This window comes from Anomaloglossus baeobatrachus, chromosome 5 (assembly GCF_048569485.1).
Source record: "Anomaloglossus baeobatrachus isolate aAnoBae1 chromosome 5, aAnoBae1.hap1, whole genome shotgun sequence".
In the NCBI taxonomy this organism is placed as follows: Eukaryota; Metazoa; Chordata; class Amphibia; order Anura; family Aromobatidae; genus Anomaloglossus; species Anomaloglossus baeobatrachus.
In genome coordinates, this window is record NC_134357.1 from 59552357 (window position 1) to 59567059 (window position 14703).

General features: G+C 48.4%; 2 protein-coding genes across 3 annotated transcripts in view; one reads left to right on the plus strand and one right to left on the minus strand.

The window, feature by feature from the left end:
* ADGRA1 (adhesion G protein-coupled receptor A1) overlaps positions 1-14703 on the plus strand; it is a 1087584-nt gene that overhangs the window by 170763 nt on the left and 902118 nt on the right. The window lies entirely within an intron of this gene.
* Positions 78-369, minus strand: LOC142313287 (small ribosomal subunit protein uS14-like). Its single transcript, XM_075352280.1, has one exon. The coding sequence runs from the start codon at positions 343-345 to the stop codon at positions 175-177; it is 171 nt and encodes a 56-aa protein (XP_075208395.1). The 5' UTR covers positions 346-369; the 3' UTR covers positions 78-174.

Consider the following 14703-nt stretch of genomic DNA (forward strand, 5'->3'; position numbering starts at 1 on the left):
CCCAAGTCATACAGTTTAAGGGCAATGCTACCAAATACTAATGAAATGTATGTAAACTTTTTTTTTTTAATGACTGCACCAGTTTATTGGTTTATGTACAATCAGGTGAGTGTCCGTAATTCTTCAGAAGGGGGTTCTCACACCATGGTCACAGATCTTCCAAAGGGGAATTGCTTAATCCAACTTGATAAAGCCAATGTCCTTCGCATACTGCAGGAAGCACTGGCGGCACATGTTCAGTCTATATTTATGGATCAGTCCGTGTCTATTAGAGCAAACGCGGCAGGAGCGGGATCCCTGGCCGAATTTCCTCGGGTGACTCCAGTACAGCTGCTGGTGACCCATCTCTCCGACTATCAGCTCGCGAAAAAAAAAGTATGTATAAAAAAAAAAGGAAAATGTAAAAAAATGTATGTAAACTTTTGACTTTGCAGAAAGTAATAAACATGTCTTAAAACATTCCCTCTCTCTCATTATTCTGGCATTTGGCAAATATAAATAATTTTGGTTTCTAATTGACCTAAAACGGGAAAGATTTATTCTGATTTCATGTCAGATAGTGAGAAAAACATGCAGATGTGTCTTTTTAGAGAGTGAAGGTTTCAGCTGTATGTGACACCATGATATCGTGCCTATAAGCTTTCACATAAAATAAAACAATCCACTAATGGGGTCGCACAAGGACAAGATAGAAAGCAGCATTTTTTATTCTGCACCTTGGTTTATCTGTATCCTGATATGAACATCATTGCATGTAAAATATCTAAACTCCTTTGTCACAATATTAGCCCAGTAAAATGTGCGTGTCCTGGACTTTCAGTAACGGAGTAAATCAAGAATAGTGCTGTACTCTGCAGTCTGCAAACCGTGATGAATAAGTGGTAATCTTTCAGGCAGAGAACTAGGACACCCACGTGATCTGTGCTGCTCTCATTCTCTGAATAGCCGGTCCATATTTTTCTTTCTAGTAGATACTTTCTTTTTAATTTTAGGAAATATACAATAGTTTACTTGATGTATATATAATGTAGTAATGTGTTTACTTTTTCAATAAAATCTCTTTTAGGTAGAAAACTTTCCATTGCATTGACATGTTTGTGTTTCACGTGTAAGTTCTATCTGTGTTCTTCATGGATAGATCAAGTATGTATTGGAGTATGTTCACACTGAGATTATGGATTGGATGGTAAAACAGACTCCAGAGAATCCTAAGATCGAGACTCTGGAGCCCCAACATTGGGGCTCTGCAGAACCTTCCTGAATAGTACGAGATGCACAAGCTCAGCTTCTGCTCCATTCATTGTCTACCAAAAATAACCAAGCGCCGTACTCGTCAGTCTGATGGAGAATGAATAGAGCGGAGGCCAAATATGTGCACTTTGGCTCCATGCTCTGGACACTGTTCCGACCAATATTGGAATCACTGGTGGTCCCAGTGGTCTGCAAGTGATCAGTAAATTATTCCCTATTAGAGATGAGCAGACCTGTGGAAGTTCGGTTCGGCAGGTTCAGCCTGATTTTAGATAAAGTTGGGTTTGGGACCCGGATTTAACCTGAACCCCTATGGGCAGTTCAAGTTTCCACCCACATGCATCCAGCCATAAACAGTTCTCTTCGAGAGCTAGGTGGGAGGGGATTTTTTTTTTGTTGCTGCACACTACATCCGATCACGCTGTTGTTAACCTCAGTGCGAGCCATTCAAATAATGCAAGCAGCTTGCACTGGGCTGAGCGCCGAGCGTACGCCAGCACAGTGATGCTCACGCAAGTGGTTTGCCTACGTAATGCACCCGAACTCCAAACCCGAAATCTGGGGGGGGGGGGGTTCGTAAAGTTTGTGTTTGCTACGAACACTGAACCTGGGGTTTGCTCATCTCTGTTCCCTATTTGCTAACCTCTAGGTTATTACTGTATGCAATTTGACAGCAGACAGAAGAGCAAGAGCAGAGAGTACAAGACCCTCCTCCACACACCAACACACTTCCTGTAAATCATCTCTTGCTGTGTCCTCGCACATCAGGCATTGCAATAGTGGACAGAAAATCCAAATCCACACAGGACACAGAATGATATTTCACCATCAATAATGGCCTGTTGTTTTGCAATACCACTGTATGCTAGGGTATTGATAGTCTGGTGTAATGGTAAATAGATAGCCCTTCCTTCCATGCCATTTTTAGTTTTAGGGAGTAGTCAGACGAATGTATGACTTGTCTAAGGATCACATCGTAATGCTTGGACTGGCCAGTGCTCTCCTGGTGCGAGCGTGACAGCTCAGACCAGGAGAGCCGCCGGCCAATCTGAGCATTACGATGCGATCCTCAGAGGATTCATTCGGCCCTGTGGCTGCACCCTTAGAGGAAAATTCCTGCTTTCCAAACTTGTCTGGTTACCATTGGCTACTATTTTAATTCCCGGGACATGAATTAGGCCATCAATATCAGATTAGTGGAGGTTAGGCTCTCAGGATCCCCAACAGTCCAGTGAGAGTAGTGTAGTCTCTTCATTAATTACTCTACTCTATTTTCCCACACTCATCTATTAATTAGTACTGGAATGAGGTTTTATTGAAGTGAATTTGGAACACTGCATTATCTAGCAAATTTGCTAAGTCTACACAATACCGGGAGACAGCGCAATATCAGCAATGAAGAAGCTGCTGTACTTTTTACAAGCACCACAACCTTTTTAAACTCCCATAGGGGACATAGTCGGACCCCCCACCAATCTAACATTGGCTGCTAATATTGTGATCCATGAAAATGTGAACTTTATTAGGTATCATTACAATGTAGAGTTTTTGAGTACGGTTCAATATATTCAAAGAGTTTGAGTTTGTCCATGGTAAACTGGTCAACTTTCTAAGACTAGAAAGACTCATTGAATATAGAAATAGAAGAAAGCAGTCTATAGCTAACTTAAAGGGTTATTCTCATCTTGTGAAGTTATCACCTGCTGTCATGGCTGTCTTTCTGCTTTATGAGACTAGTGGCAGATGCAGGACTTGAGAGTCATTTCCATGCTAGACTCCCAATATTAAATGTTGTTTCCTTTCCTTTGGCAGTTGTAGGGTTAATGTCAGTATTCCCTGTCATCAAGCAGTCTCATTATGATCTCAGGTGTTTCTGGTTTGGGACCACTCCCAGTCCCTCTATATACCCTCTGCTCTGCTATCAGCAGAGGGTGCTGGCTATTTTCTTTTTCATTTGGATGCTGGTCCTGGAGGTGGAAGGAGCTGCTGAAAACCTCTCTTGGAGTTGCTGGTGTGGCTGCAGTCTTGGTGCTGACTGCAGGAGTCTGTTGTGGTGTTTTCTTTCCCCAATGTGTTGTTCTACTGCAGTGGTGGGGCTAGCATCCCTCATCTGCCCACTCCCTAGCCATGGACTATTGTATGGTCTTTTCAGGGCTTCAGGTTCCTGCTCGGAAACAGGTGATGAACCTGTATAGGGACTGGCTAGGAGTGCAGGGTACAGGGACAAGTAAGTGAAGGAGGTGTCCATCTTCCTTCTCACTAGTCCTAGGGTCCTCCGTTGTTATAAAGTGTCCTTGTTTGTCAAGCTCTTACCCTTTTCATGTTGTGCTTTGGCTCAAGCTGGACTCTCCCCTAGTCCACGCCGTGACCCTGCCCCAAAGTCAACTGATAACCTGTTGATTTTTTGGTGTCTGATATTGGGACTCCCACCAGAAGGAAGGATGAATCTCTGAAAAGCCCCATTATAATGGAGGAGTGTTCACATATTCCATTCATTGTCAATGAGACTGATAATCTCCAACAACTTCACAGAAAATAAATAGATAACTGGTTCACATGCGTTACCGCTTCCTCATGCTAATGAGGCATTTCAGTGCCCAAGCGATTAGTAAAATAGGAATACCTGCACGGTGGCTCAGTGGTTAGTACTACAGCCTTGCAGCGCTGAGGGCCTGGGTTCAAATCCCACCACGGAAAACATCTGCAAGGAGTTTGTATGTCCTTCCCGTGTTTGTGTGGGTTTCCTCCAGGTTCTCCAGTTTCCTTACACACTCCAAAAACATACAGATAGGGACTGATAGATTGTGAGCCTTAATGGGGACAGAGTTGCCAATGTACGTAAAGTGCTATATAAGAATAAATATTATTATAATTTTTTTTAATGAGAAGACGCATGAGTATCATCCACCAGATGAACAGTTGAAGTTTTACTGTCGACACTTCATAAAACTCACGATCACACTCGAGTAATAAACAGTCAAAATTTACAAAAACACATCCATCTATGATAGCTTTTAATGTTCCCCATTAGGATCAAAGAAGTAAACTTTAATATCATTTTTAGAAGCCCAATAGAGGATAGTAAAAAAAAAAGAGCACATCTAAAAGAAGTGCATTAAATCTAAGTGTGAACTAACTATACCCGCGATGTAAATAAACTTGACAATGAATGCCGCTAACATGAGACACAATTACAGTTCAAAAGAATTAATTTTTACAAAGTGGGCTTGAGTGCCTCGCTCAGCCTTTCCTCCTCCGCACTTTCGGCTTTTGATCATTGATTGATGCAGATATAATTTTCTATGGGATAGAATATTTGAAAGTGAAAAAATAAAACACCAAAACAATAAATCTAATAATAGTTTGATATAATGTAGACAAATACATTACGGAAAACATATAACAACAGTACCTTACCCTCGAGAAATCTTGATTGAATCAAACTCTCAACCTCCCTCGGAGAAAACCTTTAGATGTTTTAATTTAGGAGGGAATGTTCCTATAGAGATAATTATAGTCATGAAATCTTTTGCATAAAGTTATGTTTCGTAGACAAACTGGCTCTAAAAATGTCTCTGCCGATATGTTGTTTATGGCAGAAGAGAAGCACCCGCTAATTATTAGCCCACCCCCCACTTGTTTGGATGCCGTCCTGGCCACACTGGATGTGAATAGATAAATTGTTGCAGCAGACGGGCTTCAATGGTTCAGAACAATTCACACACAACACTGTAGATACTGTTCTTCGGCTAAACAGAAATTATCAGCATGTAAGATTCCCGTCCGTCAGTCGGGTTCAATGAACTCCATGGCTGCAGCCACCAGATTTGCTACAATGAGATTTAGTCTGCGTTGAGCTGGAGCCAGATCTTAAAGGACACTGATTTTGGGGCAGCCCTTTCCCACCATTCATCAGAGCAGGGAAACTTGAAAATACAAAATATTCTGATAAAGTTGTGGATGCTGTTATTTTCAGAATGCACGAATTGTTAATGAGAGCTGAAGTGAGAGATTACAAGTTACATGCTGTAGGTAGTACATTGTATCTAGCTAACTTAAAGGGAATCTGTGACTAGATTTGGTCCCTATAAGCTGTGGCCACCACCAGTGAGCGCTTATATACAGCATTCTAAAGTGCTGTATATAAGAGCTCAGGCCTCTCTGTATAACGTAAAAAACACCTTTATAATACTCACCTAGACGGTGGATCGGTCCGATGTGTGTCGCTGCTCTCCTCCTCCTTCTTATGCAATCTCCATCCTGCTACCGAGCTCCATGTGCATGACACGTCCGGTGTCATTCACAGAGAAGCCTCAGTTCCACTCCTGCGCAGGTGCACCGTGATCTACCTGGCTGAATGCAGATCAAAGTAATGTAGTGCGCATGCGCCGGCAGTCTTTGACTTTTTCTCACGCCTGCGCATTAAAGTACTTTGCTCTGCCCTCAGCAGGACAGATCAAAGTGCGCATGCGCAAGAGAGCAATGGAGCCCTCTCTGTGAATGACGCCGGATGCGTCATGCATGGGGATGGGCAGGAGGACGGAGATCACAGAAGATGGAGGAGGTGCCGGACTGGAGAGCAGCGACACCCATTGGACCGGTCTGTCCCCTAGGTGAGTATTATAAAAGTATTTTTTACGTTATACAGAGCGACCTGGGCTCTTACATACAGCATTTTAGAAAGCTGTATATAAGACTTCACTGGTGATGGGCACAGCTTATAGGGCCAAATCTGGTGACAGGTTCCCTTTAATGTGGATCATGTGAGTTTAAAGGGAATCTGACAGCAAGTTTTTGCTACCTCTTCTGAGAGCAGCATAAAGTAGACAAAGAGATATTGATGCCAATGATGTATCACATAGTTTATTGGGTGTAGTAGTTGTGATAGAATCAGTGTTTTTAGATATATCATGCAGCAGAGCTCAAAGAGCTAACCTGGTCCACACCACAGCTCTGTATGTACTTTATATATTGACAGTGAGTTGCTTGGATGGACCAGAACTCGCCCTGAACTCTGAGCTATGATAATGTATGATGATAAAACCCTCATTCTATGTAAACAACAGCACTCAGCTTAATAAGTGACACATCACTGAAACCTGTGTCTCAGTCCCTATAGCATGCTGTCCTCAGATTATGGCAAAAACCTGCTGACAGATTCCCTTTAAAGCTAACCTATCATATCATCCAAAAACGGTTAGACTAGGTACACACAAGTGCCTGCTAATGGTCAAATTTGGGATGGATACTGTGGCATCTGTCCATCATAGGGACCCTTTACAAAAAACATATACTGCATGTATACGATCCTTTTTTCCTCTGTATAGGAAAGAGCAGTCTACTGTGCTTTTCTAGATAGTAAAACAAATTGCAGCATTCACATACCTGCCTTAGGCCTAAAGAACACAATGTTGGCCCCCGACTGGTAAAGGGGGCCCATGGGAACATGTATACACTGTAGATGTTTGGTGCACGTACGATTCTACTACATTCAGGAACTGCCTCAATTTTTCTGCTAATTAACTTGTCATCCACTTTTTTTCGAGTGGACAATTCCTCTTTGTCAGCATTCTGCCAGCTATGTAGGGGCTGAGAATTTCTTTTCCTCACTTCCCTTTGTGTTCTTACTATTATTGAGTTGCTTGCCTGATCAACACAAAGGGAAACTGTCAGCAGGTTTTTACTATGTAAGCTGAGAACAGCATGCTGTAAGAGTTAACAAACAAAAAGCAACTGTGCTTCTCTTATCAGTGTGTGTGCAATTTTTTATGTAAACTAAAGCGTTTATAACCCTGTGATTAGCAGTACAGGACTAGAAACTCATGTGTACACCAGTCTGATACTTCCTGCTGTGACTGACACCTCTCACGTCAATGCACAATCTCTATTAAGAGTGTGGTGTGGAGGGTGGCAGCTCTGCTGTGTTTGTGAATCTAAATTGTTTGATTGTTTAAGTATGGATTCAGAGAGTAATCTATGTGATATATCCTTGGAATCAGAATCTTCTTGCCAGTCTTTTGTTGCTGATAGATGATGTAGCAAAAACCTGCTGACAAATTCCCTTTAAAGCCTCCATCTATTTTATATAATAATAATAATAATAATAACTACTTTATATCAAGACTAGATACAGTCTGAACAGTCAAAAATGCAAATATTAGGTAGAAGGACAGCGCAGAATGAATACACTAAAGTCTCAAGAACTATACAAGGGAAAAATCTGACATTTCATGCTGACATGGGTTTCGAAGAGAACGTAAATGTCAGATTTCCCACATATAACTCTAGGTAGTTTCATACGATTTTTAGCTTCCTTATGTTTTTTTTACTCTTTTTAGTCCAGTAAATTCCCTACGTGGATTATCACCTTCAGCTTAGGTGGTCATATGATTCATAAATTGATATATCTTTTTGGTGAGTTTTTTGGTGAGCTTTTGGTGAGTTTTTGGTGAGTTTTTGAAGCTGCATATTTTTGCTGCATCAAACATGCAGTGTCTTACAGTTTTCCATACAGGAGGAATCTTGAAGATATCATCATTCACTAACAAAGGCTTTTGAATGAAGTATTACATACATTTCTGTAAGCGTGTTCAATACTTTTTCCCTGGTTCATATCTCATTATTACACGTAGTTTAATATATGGACATCTGTGGTTTGATCTTTGCCTATGTGGATTGGATGGGTTCTAACAGACGTCTGGTGAGAAAGTCATGTCAATAGCTTTTTTTAGAAACATATTTACTTAGAAAATTGGTGACATGTTCAATAATTTCAATGGCTGTATGTGTGGATACTGCTAGATTCCAGTCCAGCCATTGCACAGACCCATTTTTAACGTAGTTTGGGTCAAGTGGTTTGATCTGCAAGTTATCACCTATTCTTCGGAATGATGATGACTAGTGATGTGCAAGCGTGATCAGCATTGCTCAGTACTTGATCGAGTATCCTGGTGAATGACCTAAATGCTCAACACACCATTCTGTTACCTGCCCTGACAAAGCCCACAGCCACCACTGTCCCCATCATCAGCAGGCAGCAGTCATCATCTGGCAACCTCCGTTCCGTCTTTCCGGCCACCACAGTCCCAATCATTTGGGTGTGGTGCAGTTGGCATCATCCATCAACTTCCTTCCTAATATCCCCCCTGGTTAAAGTAACTGTGTGGTTAGTTCCGCTAGCGTTTCCGAAAAATAAATCTCTCTCTTTTCCAGAATGGGAACTCATGGGGACTGAAGCGGAACGAACCACATATTTACTTTGCTTGGGGGAGGACATAAAGATAGCGCACATGGAATGGAACTTGCTGGGTGATGTCAGTTGCAACCAGATGATAGGGACTTTGGTGGCCAGGATGACAGAACAAAGGTTGACGAGTGATGTCAGCTGCCTGCTGCCTACTGATGATAGGGACTGTGGTGGCCGGGAAGACAGAACAGAAGTTTCTGGGTGATGTCTGCTGCCTGTGGATGATGGGGACTGTGGTGGCTGGGAAAACAAACAGAGGTGGCCGGGAAGATGAATGGAGGTTGCCGTGTAATGTCTGCTGCCTGCGGATGATAGGGACTGTGGTGGCTGGGAAGACAGAATAGAAGTTGCCGGGTGATGTCTTGTGCATGTGGATGATGGGGACTGTGGTGGTTGAGAAAACAAACGAAGGTTGCCGGGTGATGTCTCGTGGCTGCAAATGATGTGGACTCTGGTGGCCGGGAAGATGAACGGAGGTTGCCAGGTAATGTCTGCTCCCTATGGATGATGGGGAGTGTGGTGGACAAGGACTGGCAGGGCAGGTAACAGAAAGGAAATCGGGGAAAAATATGTTCTAGTCACTTATTAACTACTATTGTCCTCCATACTCAAGCAGAGCATTTCTGAGCATCCAACATGCTCGATTCGAGTACTGAGCACGCAAGCACTTCCGTTCTCGCTCATCATTAATGATAACCTTTAATGTTCGGAATTAACCTTTAATCCCACCAAATACAACATCTGCAAGGAGTTTGTATGTTCTCCCTGTGTTTACGTGGGTTTCCTCCGGGTTCCCCAGTTCCCTTCCACACTCCAACGAAATACAGATAGGGAATGTAGATTGTGAGCACAAATGGGCACAGTGAATATCACATCTGTAAAGCACTTTGGAATGAATAATGCTATATAAGTGAGCAAAATTAACTAATAAATAGTGTTGAGCGAGTATTTGACTATTCGTGCTTGCTATGCTGCTAGCGGGTTCTGTCCGCTACTTGCATATTCATTACGAGTAGCGGGCGCAATGTAAGTCAATGGGAAATACTCGCTAAGTAGCGAGTAACCCAAAAGCTGTACCATTCGCTGCTCATACGAATAGTACAGCTTTCGGGTTACTTGCTACTTATAGAAAGCCATGGACCCCATAGGGGGGAGGGGCGACATGACCAGAGGAAAGGAAGGGAGTGAGGGGGTTAATAAAGTTGAAATAGGGCATTATGGGAGGATATAGGGGATTGGTGGAGAAAGGGTCCCTATAGGGGAGGGGGGGGGAAGTATATAAGTAATGGGGAGGGGTCTTACCTCCCCTTTTGACTCCGGACGGCGACAGATTCCCAGGACCAGGACGTCGGCAGCGTGGACGTGGCGGACCCTCAGAAGTGGGACCAGATGATACGAGCGGCGATGGCGGTGCACGGGGCCCGGGCAGTGCAGTCCCACGTCAGGGCTGCCTGGGTTTCCCCGTCGGCACCTGCCCCTCGCTCCCCCTCTAGCCGCGGGCGGCGTTCCAGGCCCCCGTTCAGGTATTCTCCGGGCGCAGGGGGGGGCGAGGAGGCCCAGCGAGAGCCCCCCCTCGGGACCCTCCGCGGCGGGGCGGGCGGCAGCAGCTCCCAGCGTCTGCCCCGGCCGCCGGGAGGAATCTCCGGCGAGGCCGCGGCGGCCGAGAAGGGGGCGTGGCCAGCCCGGGGCCTTCTTCCGATGTCAGGCCTCGGGCTGGAGTGCAGAGCCCAGCGGCGTCTCCCGGCCGGGAGCGAGCCCGGCGATGGACTGAGGCCAGCGGTGGCCTGGATGGAGGCGGGCCCGGCCTGGGGCCTACTTCCGGTCCCAGGCCTCGGGCTAGATTTGGCAGGCCGGCGGCAGCCCGGGATCCGGGCCGTGCCCAGCGTGGATCGGAGGCACGGAGAGGGGGCGTGTCCGGCCTGGGGCCTGCTGTGGATGCCGGGCCCCCGGCGGTGGGGCACGTCCCGGCGGCTGCTCCTATATAGGTGCGGGCCCAGCGGATGATGGAGGCCAGCTGTACGCCCCCCCCCGAGGACAGGAGGGGAGGGGGGGGGCCGGGCGCAGGCAGCCAGCGGGGGGACCGGGTGGGCAGGCGACACCAGGATACCTGCGAGGCTGCGGAGAGAAGGAGGGACGGCGGGAGCCCTGCTGCGACTGCCAGATCCCTCAGGTCAGCAGCACTGCGTCCGGCGGCCGCGGTCTCCCTCGGGCGGGGGAGGACCCAGCGGGAGGTCCCGGTCGGAGGCCCTGGAGGGCAGGAAACGACGGTGGGGAGCCCCCCAAGCCCGGGGAGAGGCTCCTCCAGGAAGAGGATGCGGTTGGCGGCGGCCCAGGGGACAGGACGGTCTTGTGGGCTGTCGCCGCACAGTGCCCACGCGGCGGCCCAGGAGGGCGGCCGTGGTGGAGGGGGCGCATCAGCTGCGTCCTCTGGGGCTGGGACGGTTGGAGGACGACTACAGCAAGGAAGAAGAACGAGCCCTCAGGTCGGGGGGACGAACCAGAGGAGCAGATGGCAGAGGACGTCACAGTTTCGATTTCTATCTCTGCGTCACGGTCGGGTGAGCTAGCCGTGGATTCGGCATTGCTTGCGGCGCGGGGTGCTGGTGTTGGGGAGGTGGCTGCGGGTACGGCAGCGCCAGAGGGGTCAGCTTTACTTAGTCAGTTGCTGGGGGTTTTTTGCAGGGTTTAGCGCGAGCGCTGGTGGCGGCGGCCTGGACGGGGTCAGCGGCGGATGGCGCAGCAGCGGCCAATGGCGAGAAGGCGCCGGTGGGGGCGGGTGCAGTTAGCGGAGTAGTGGAGTCCGTGGGCGACAAAACAGGTGATGGAAAAGGAGGATGAGGTGGTGCGGCTGGATGATAGGGCGAAGAGCGAGGTGTAGGTGTGCTTTGAGGGACCGCTAGGGGCGCACCTCAAAAAAAAAAAAAAAAAAAAAAAACATTTGGAAAGGAGAGTAGGTGGAGAGATTTTCCCTACTACCCCTGGAGAAATTTAACCTAAGCAGGGTGAAGCCGAGCGATTCCGAGAAGGAAAAGGAGGAGGAAGAAAAACGCCGTTATAGGCTCATTCCTCGTTCCTTTTTCCAATTGGTTGCAGGCGTTCGTAATTTTGGCCAGCGTGATAGGGGAAAGGAGCCGGAGCCTTGCTCGGCTCTGTTTGGCTATACGGATGCAATCGGGGAGGCGTATCGCACGTATGGGGGCTTGGCATGGCTGCGGTATGCTGAGCAGTTTAGGCAGCGGACGGCGTTGCGGCCCGGCTTGCGGTGGGACCATGAGGACATTTCCTTATGGATGCGTTTAATGGCGGCCCCGAGCCAGCCCTTTCGTGGGGGCGCCGGGGGGGCGGGAGCCGGGCCCTCGGGTATCCAGAAAAAGGGATTGGTGCTGGCAATTTAACGAAGGCCAGTAAAAATTTGGTGCAGCGTGTAGGTTACATCATGAGTGCTCCGGCTGCGGGGGGGGGGGACATAGTTTGTCCAAATGTTTTAAGAAAGGGAGAGGCAAGGCCAGGGACGGGTCTGGTAAAAGGGAGGACGCTGGTGAAAATAGGGGCGATGGCGCCGTTTTAAGTAGGTATCCGGACGGGGCAGCGGCGTCGCTTTTGTGGTTTGGTTTTGTACGGTTTTCAGATTCCGTCGGCGGTTGAGGCATTGCCTCTGGTTTGTCGTAACTTACGGTCGGCAAGGGCCACCCTATGGTTGGGGGTGAGACGTTGGGTAAAGAGGCTGAGCTGGGCAGGATGGGGGGCCCATTTGAGAGCCCGCCGTGCAGTAATCTGGTGGTGTCCCCGCTGGGGGTGGTGCCAAAGTAGGAGCCGAACAAATTTCGGCTCATTCATCATCTTTCATTTCCGGAGGGGTCGTCGGGGAATGATGGCATCGCGCCGGAGTTGTCGGCGGTGTACTACGTCTCATTTGACAAAGCGCTGGATTTGGTACGGGCGGCGGGACGCGGTGCATTGATTGCAAAGGCGGATGTAGAAGCGGCGTTTCGTTTATTGCCGGTGCATCCGGAGAGTCAGCACCTTCTGGGTTGTGCTGGTGGGGGGAAAGTTTTATGGGGATCGTTGTTTGCCTATGGGCTGTTCAATTTCTTGTTCATATTTGGAGGTGTTTAGCTCCTTTGTTGAGTGGGTGGCGCAGGACGTGTCTGGCTTGTCCTCCATTATCCACTATTTGGATGATTTTCTGTGCGTTGGTCCGGCGGGTTCCATGGTGTGCGCTGGTTTGTTGTTCGCCTTGCAGAGAATGGCGGATCGTTTTGGGATCCATTTGGCGCAAGAAAAGCGGAGGGGCCGGCGCCGGTTATGCGGTTCCTGGGGAGTGACTTGACTCTCTGGCTATGGAATGTAGGTTGCCGGAGGACAAGATTGTGGATTTGCGGAGCGCAGTTGCGGCGATGCTGGCAGCGAAAAAAAAAAAAAAAAAAAAAGTGCGGCTTAAGGTGCTACAGTCTTGGCTCGGGAAGCTGCATTTTGCATGCAGGATTATGCCAATGGGACGTGTTTTCGCCAGGAGGTTGGCGACGGCTACGGCAGGCGTGCGGTCCTAGGGGCATTTGGTGCGGGTCACGCGGCAGATCAAGGAAGATTTCTTGGTTTGGGATGTCTTCTTGAGGCGTTTTACTGGTCGAGCTTTGTGGTTGGAGAAGGCGGTGCCTAAGGGTGCGCTGGAGCTGTATACGGATGCGGCCGGGTCGGCGGGTTTCGGCGCCATTTTCAGGGACATTGGTGCATTGGGAAGTGGCCTGAGGAATGGCGGCAGAGTGGCCTGGTAAAAAAAAAAATCTGGCCCTGCGGGAGTTGTTTCCAATCGTGGGGGCGGTGGTGTTGTGGGGGTCGCAATTTTCGGGACGTAAAGTGTGCTTTCATTGCGATAATCAGGCGGTGGTGCATGCAATAAACAGCTTGTCAGCGAAGTTTGGACTGGTAGTGGCATATCTGCGGCATTTGGTGCTCAAGTGTTTACTGTGGAATATTCATGTGGTTGAAAAACATGTGCCGGGGGTGGATAACGGGGTGGCTGACGCTTTATCTCGTTTTCAGTTCCACAGGTTTCGGGACTTAAGGCCGGGGGCGGACGAGATTGGAGCGGTGTGTCCAGAGGACTTGGGGAGCCTGGTGAGGCAGTGATTGTGGGCTTGATTAGAAATTTTGTAACCGAGGTGACTTGGTGCCGTTATGCAAAAGTGTGGGTTGAGTGGCAGGCAGTGCTGGGAGCGATGTTGGCAACGGGCGAGGGGATTATTTATTGGCGCTCTTGGCATTGGTGAGTGAGGATTTTAAGGCTGGGAGGTCAGCATCGGCTGTGGGGCAGTGGCCTTCTGGTTAAAGGTTAGGGGTGAGCAAGACGTTTCGCGGGATTTCCGCGTGCGGCAGGCCTTGAAGGGTTTTCAGAAAGGGGTAAAGGTGCGGGACGCTAGGCGTCCCATTTCGTTGGACTTGTTACGGCGATTGGTGGATGGTTTGCGGGTTCTTTGTGTCTCAGCATATGAGACGGTACTGTTTGAAGCCGCATTTGTGTTAGCTTTTCCGGGGTTTTTTGGATTGGGGAATTGGTGAGCCCTTCTAGGGTTAATGGGGGCGGTTATTGCTATCCGAGGGTGTGTCGGTAGTGGGACAGAGAGTGGAGTGTCGGCTCCGGCGGTCCAAAATGGAACAGATGGGTCGAGGCATGTTGGTAGTGTTGTATGCGGTGCGAGGGGATGAGTTGTGCCCGGTGCAGGTGGTGAGTACGTTTGTGGATGGCGGGGCGGTCTTCCGGGCCCGCTGTTGTGTCACGAAGACTGGGCTTGGTTGTCTCGTTACCAGTTTTGTAGCAGTGCTGAGGAGTTGTCTGCGCTGGGCGGGGGAGAGCCCAGAGGATTACGGGTCTCATTCCTTTGGGATCAGGGCAGCGATGGAGGCTTCTCGTTGGGGCCTTGGAGATTACGTGGGGAGACGGATTGGTCGGTGGGAGTCCTATCGTTTTCGGGGTTATGTGCGCCCACAGTTGTTATCTCATTGAGGTTTCGGTTGGAGTTTTTGTTTGTGTTGCTGTTGGGGGTTGTTGTTCCTTGGGCAATTTGGAATGGCGCTGTTGTTTGTTAAAGTTGTTTCTTTTATCATGGGAGTGTGTCTGATCTGGGTTTTGGGGCACTCTGTCGTTTTTCTGGGGGGGGCCCGTTGGGCTGACGCTCGTCCAAAATGGTCGGCAGTTGGGTGTGGAC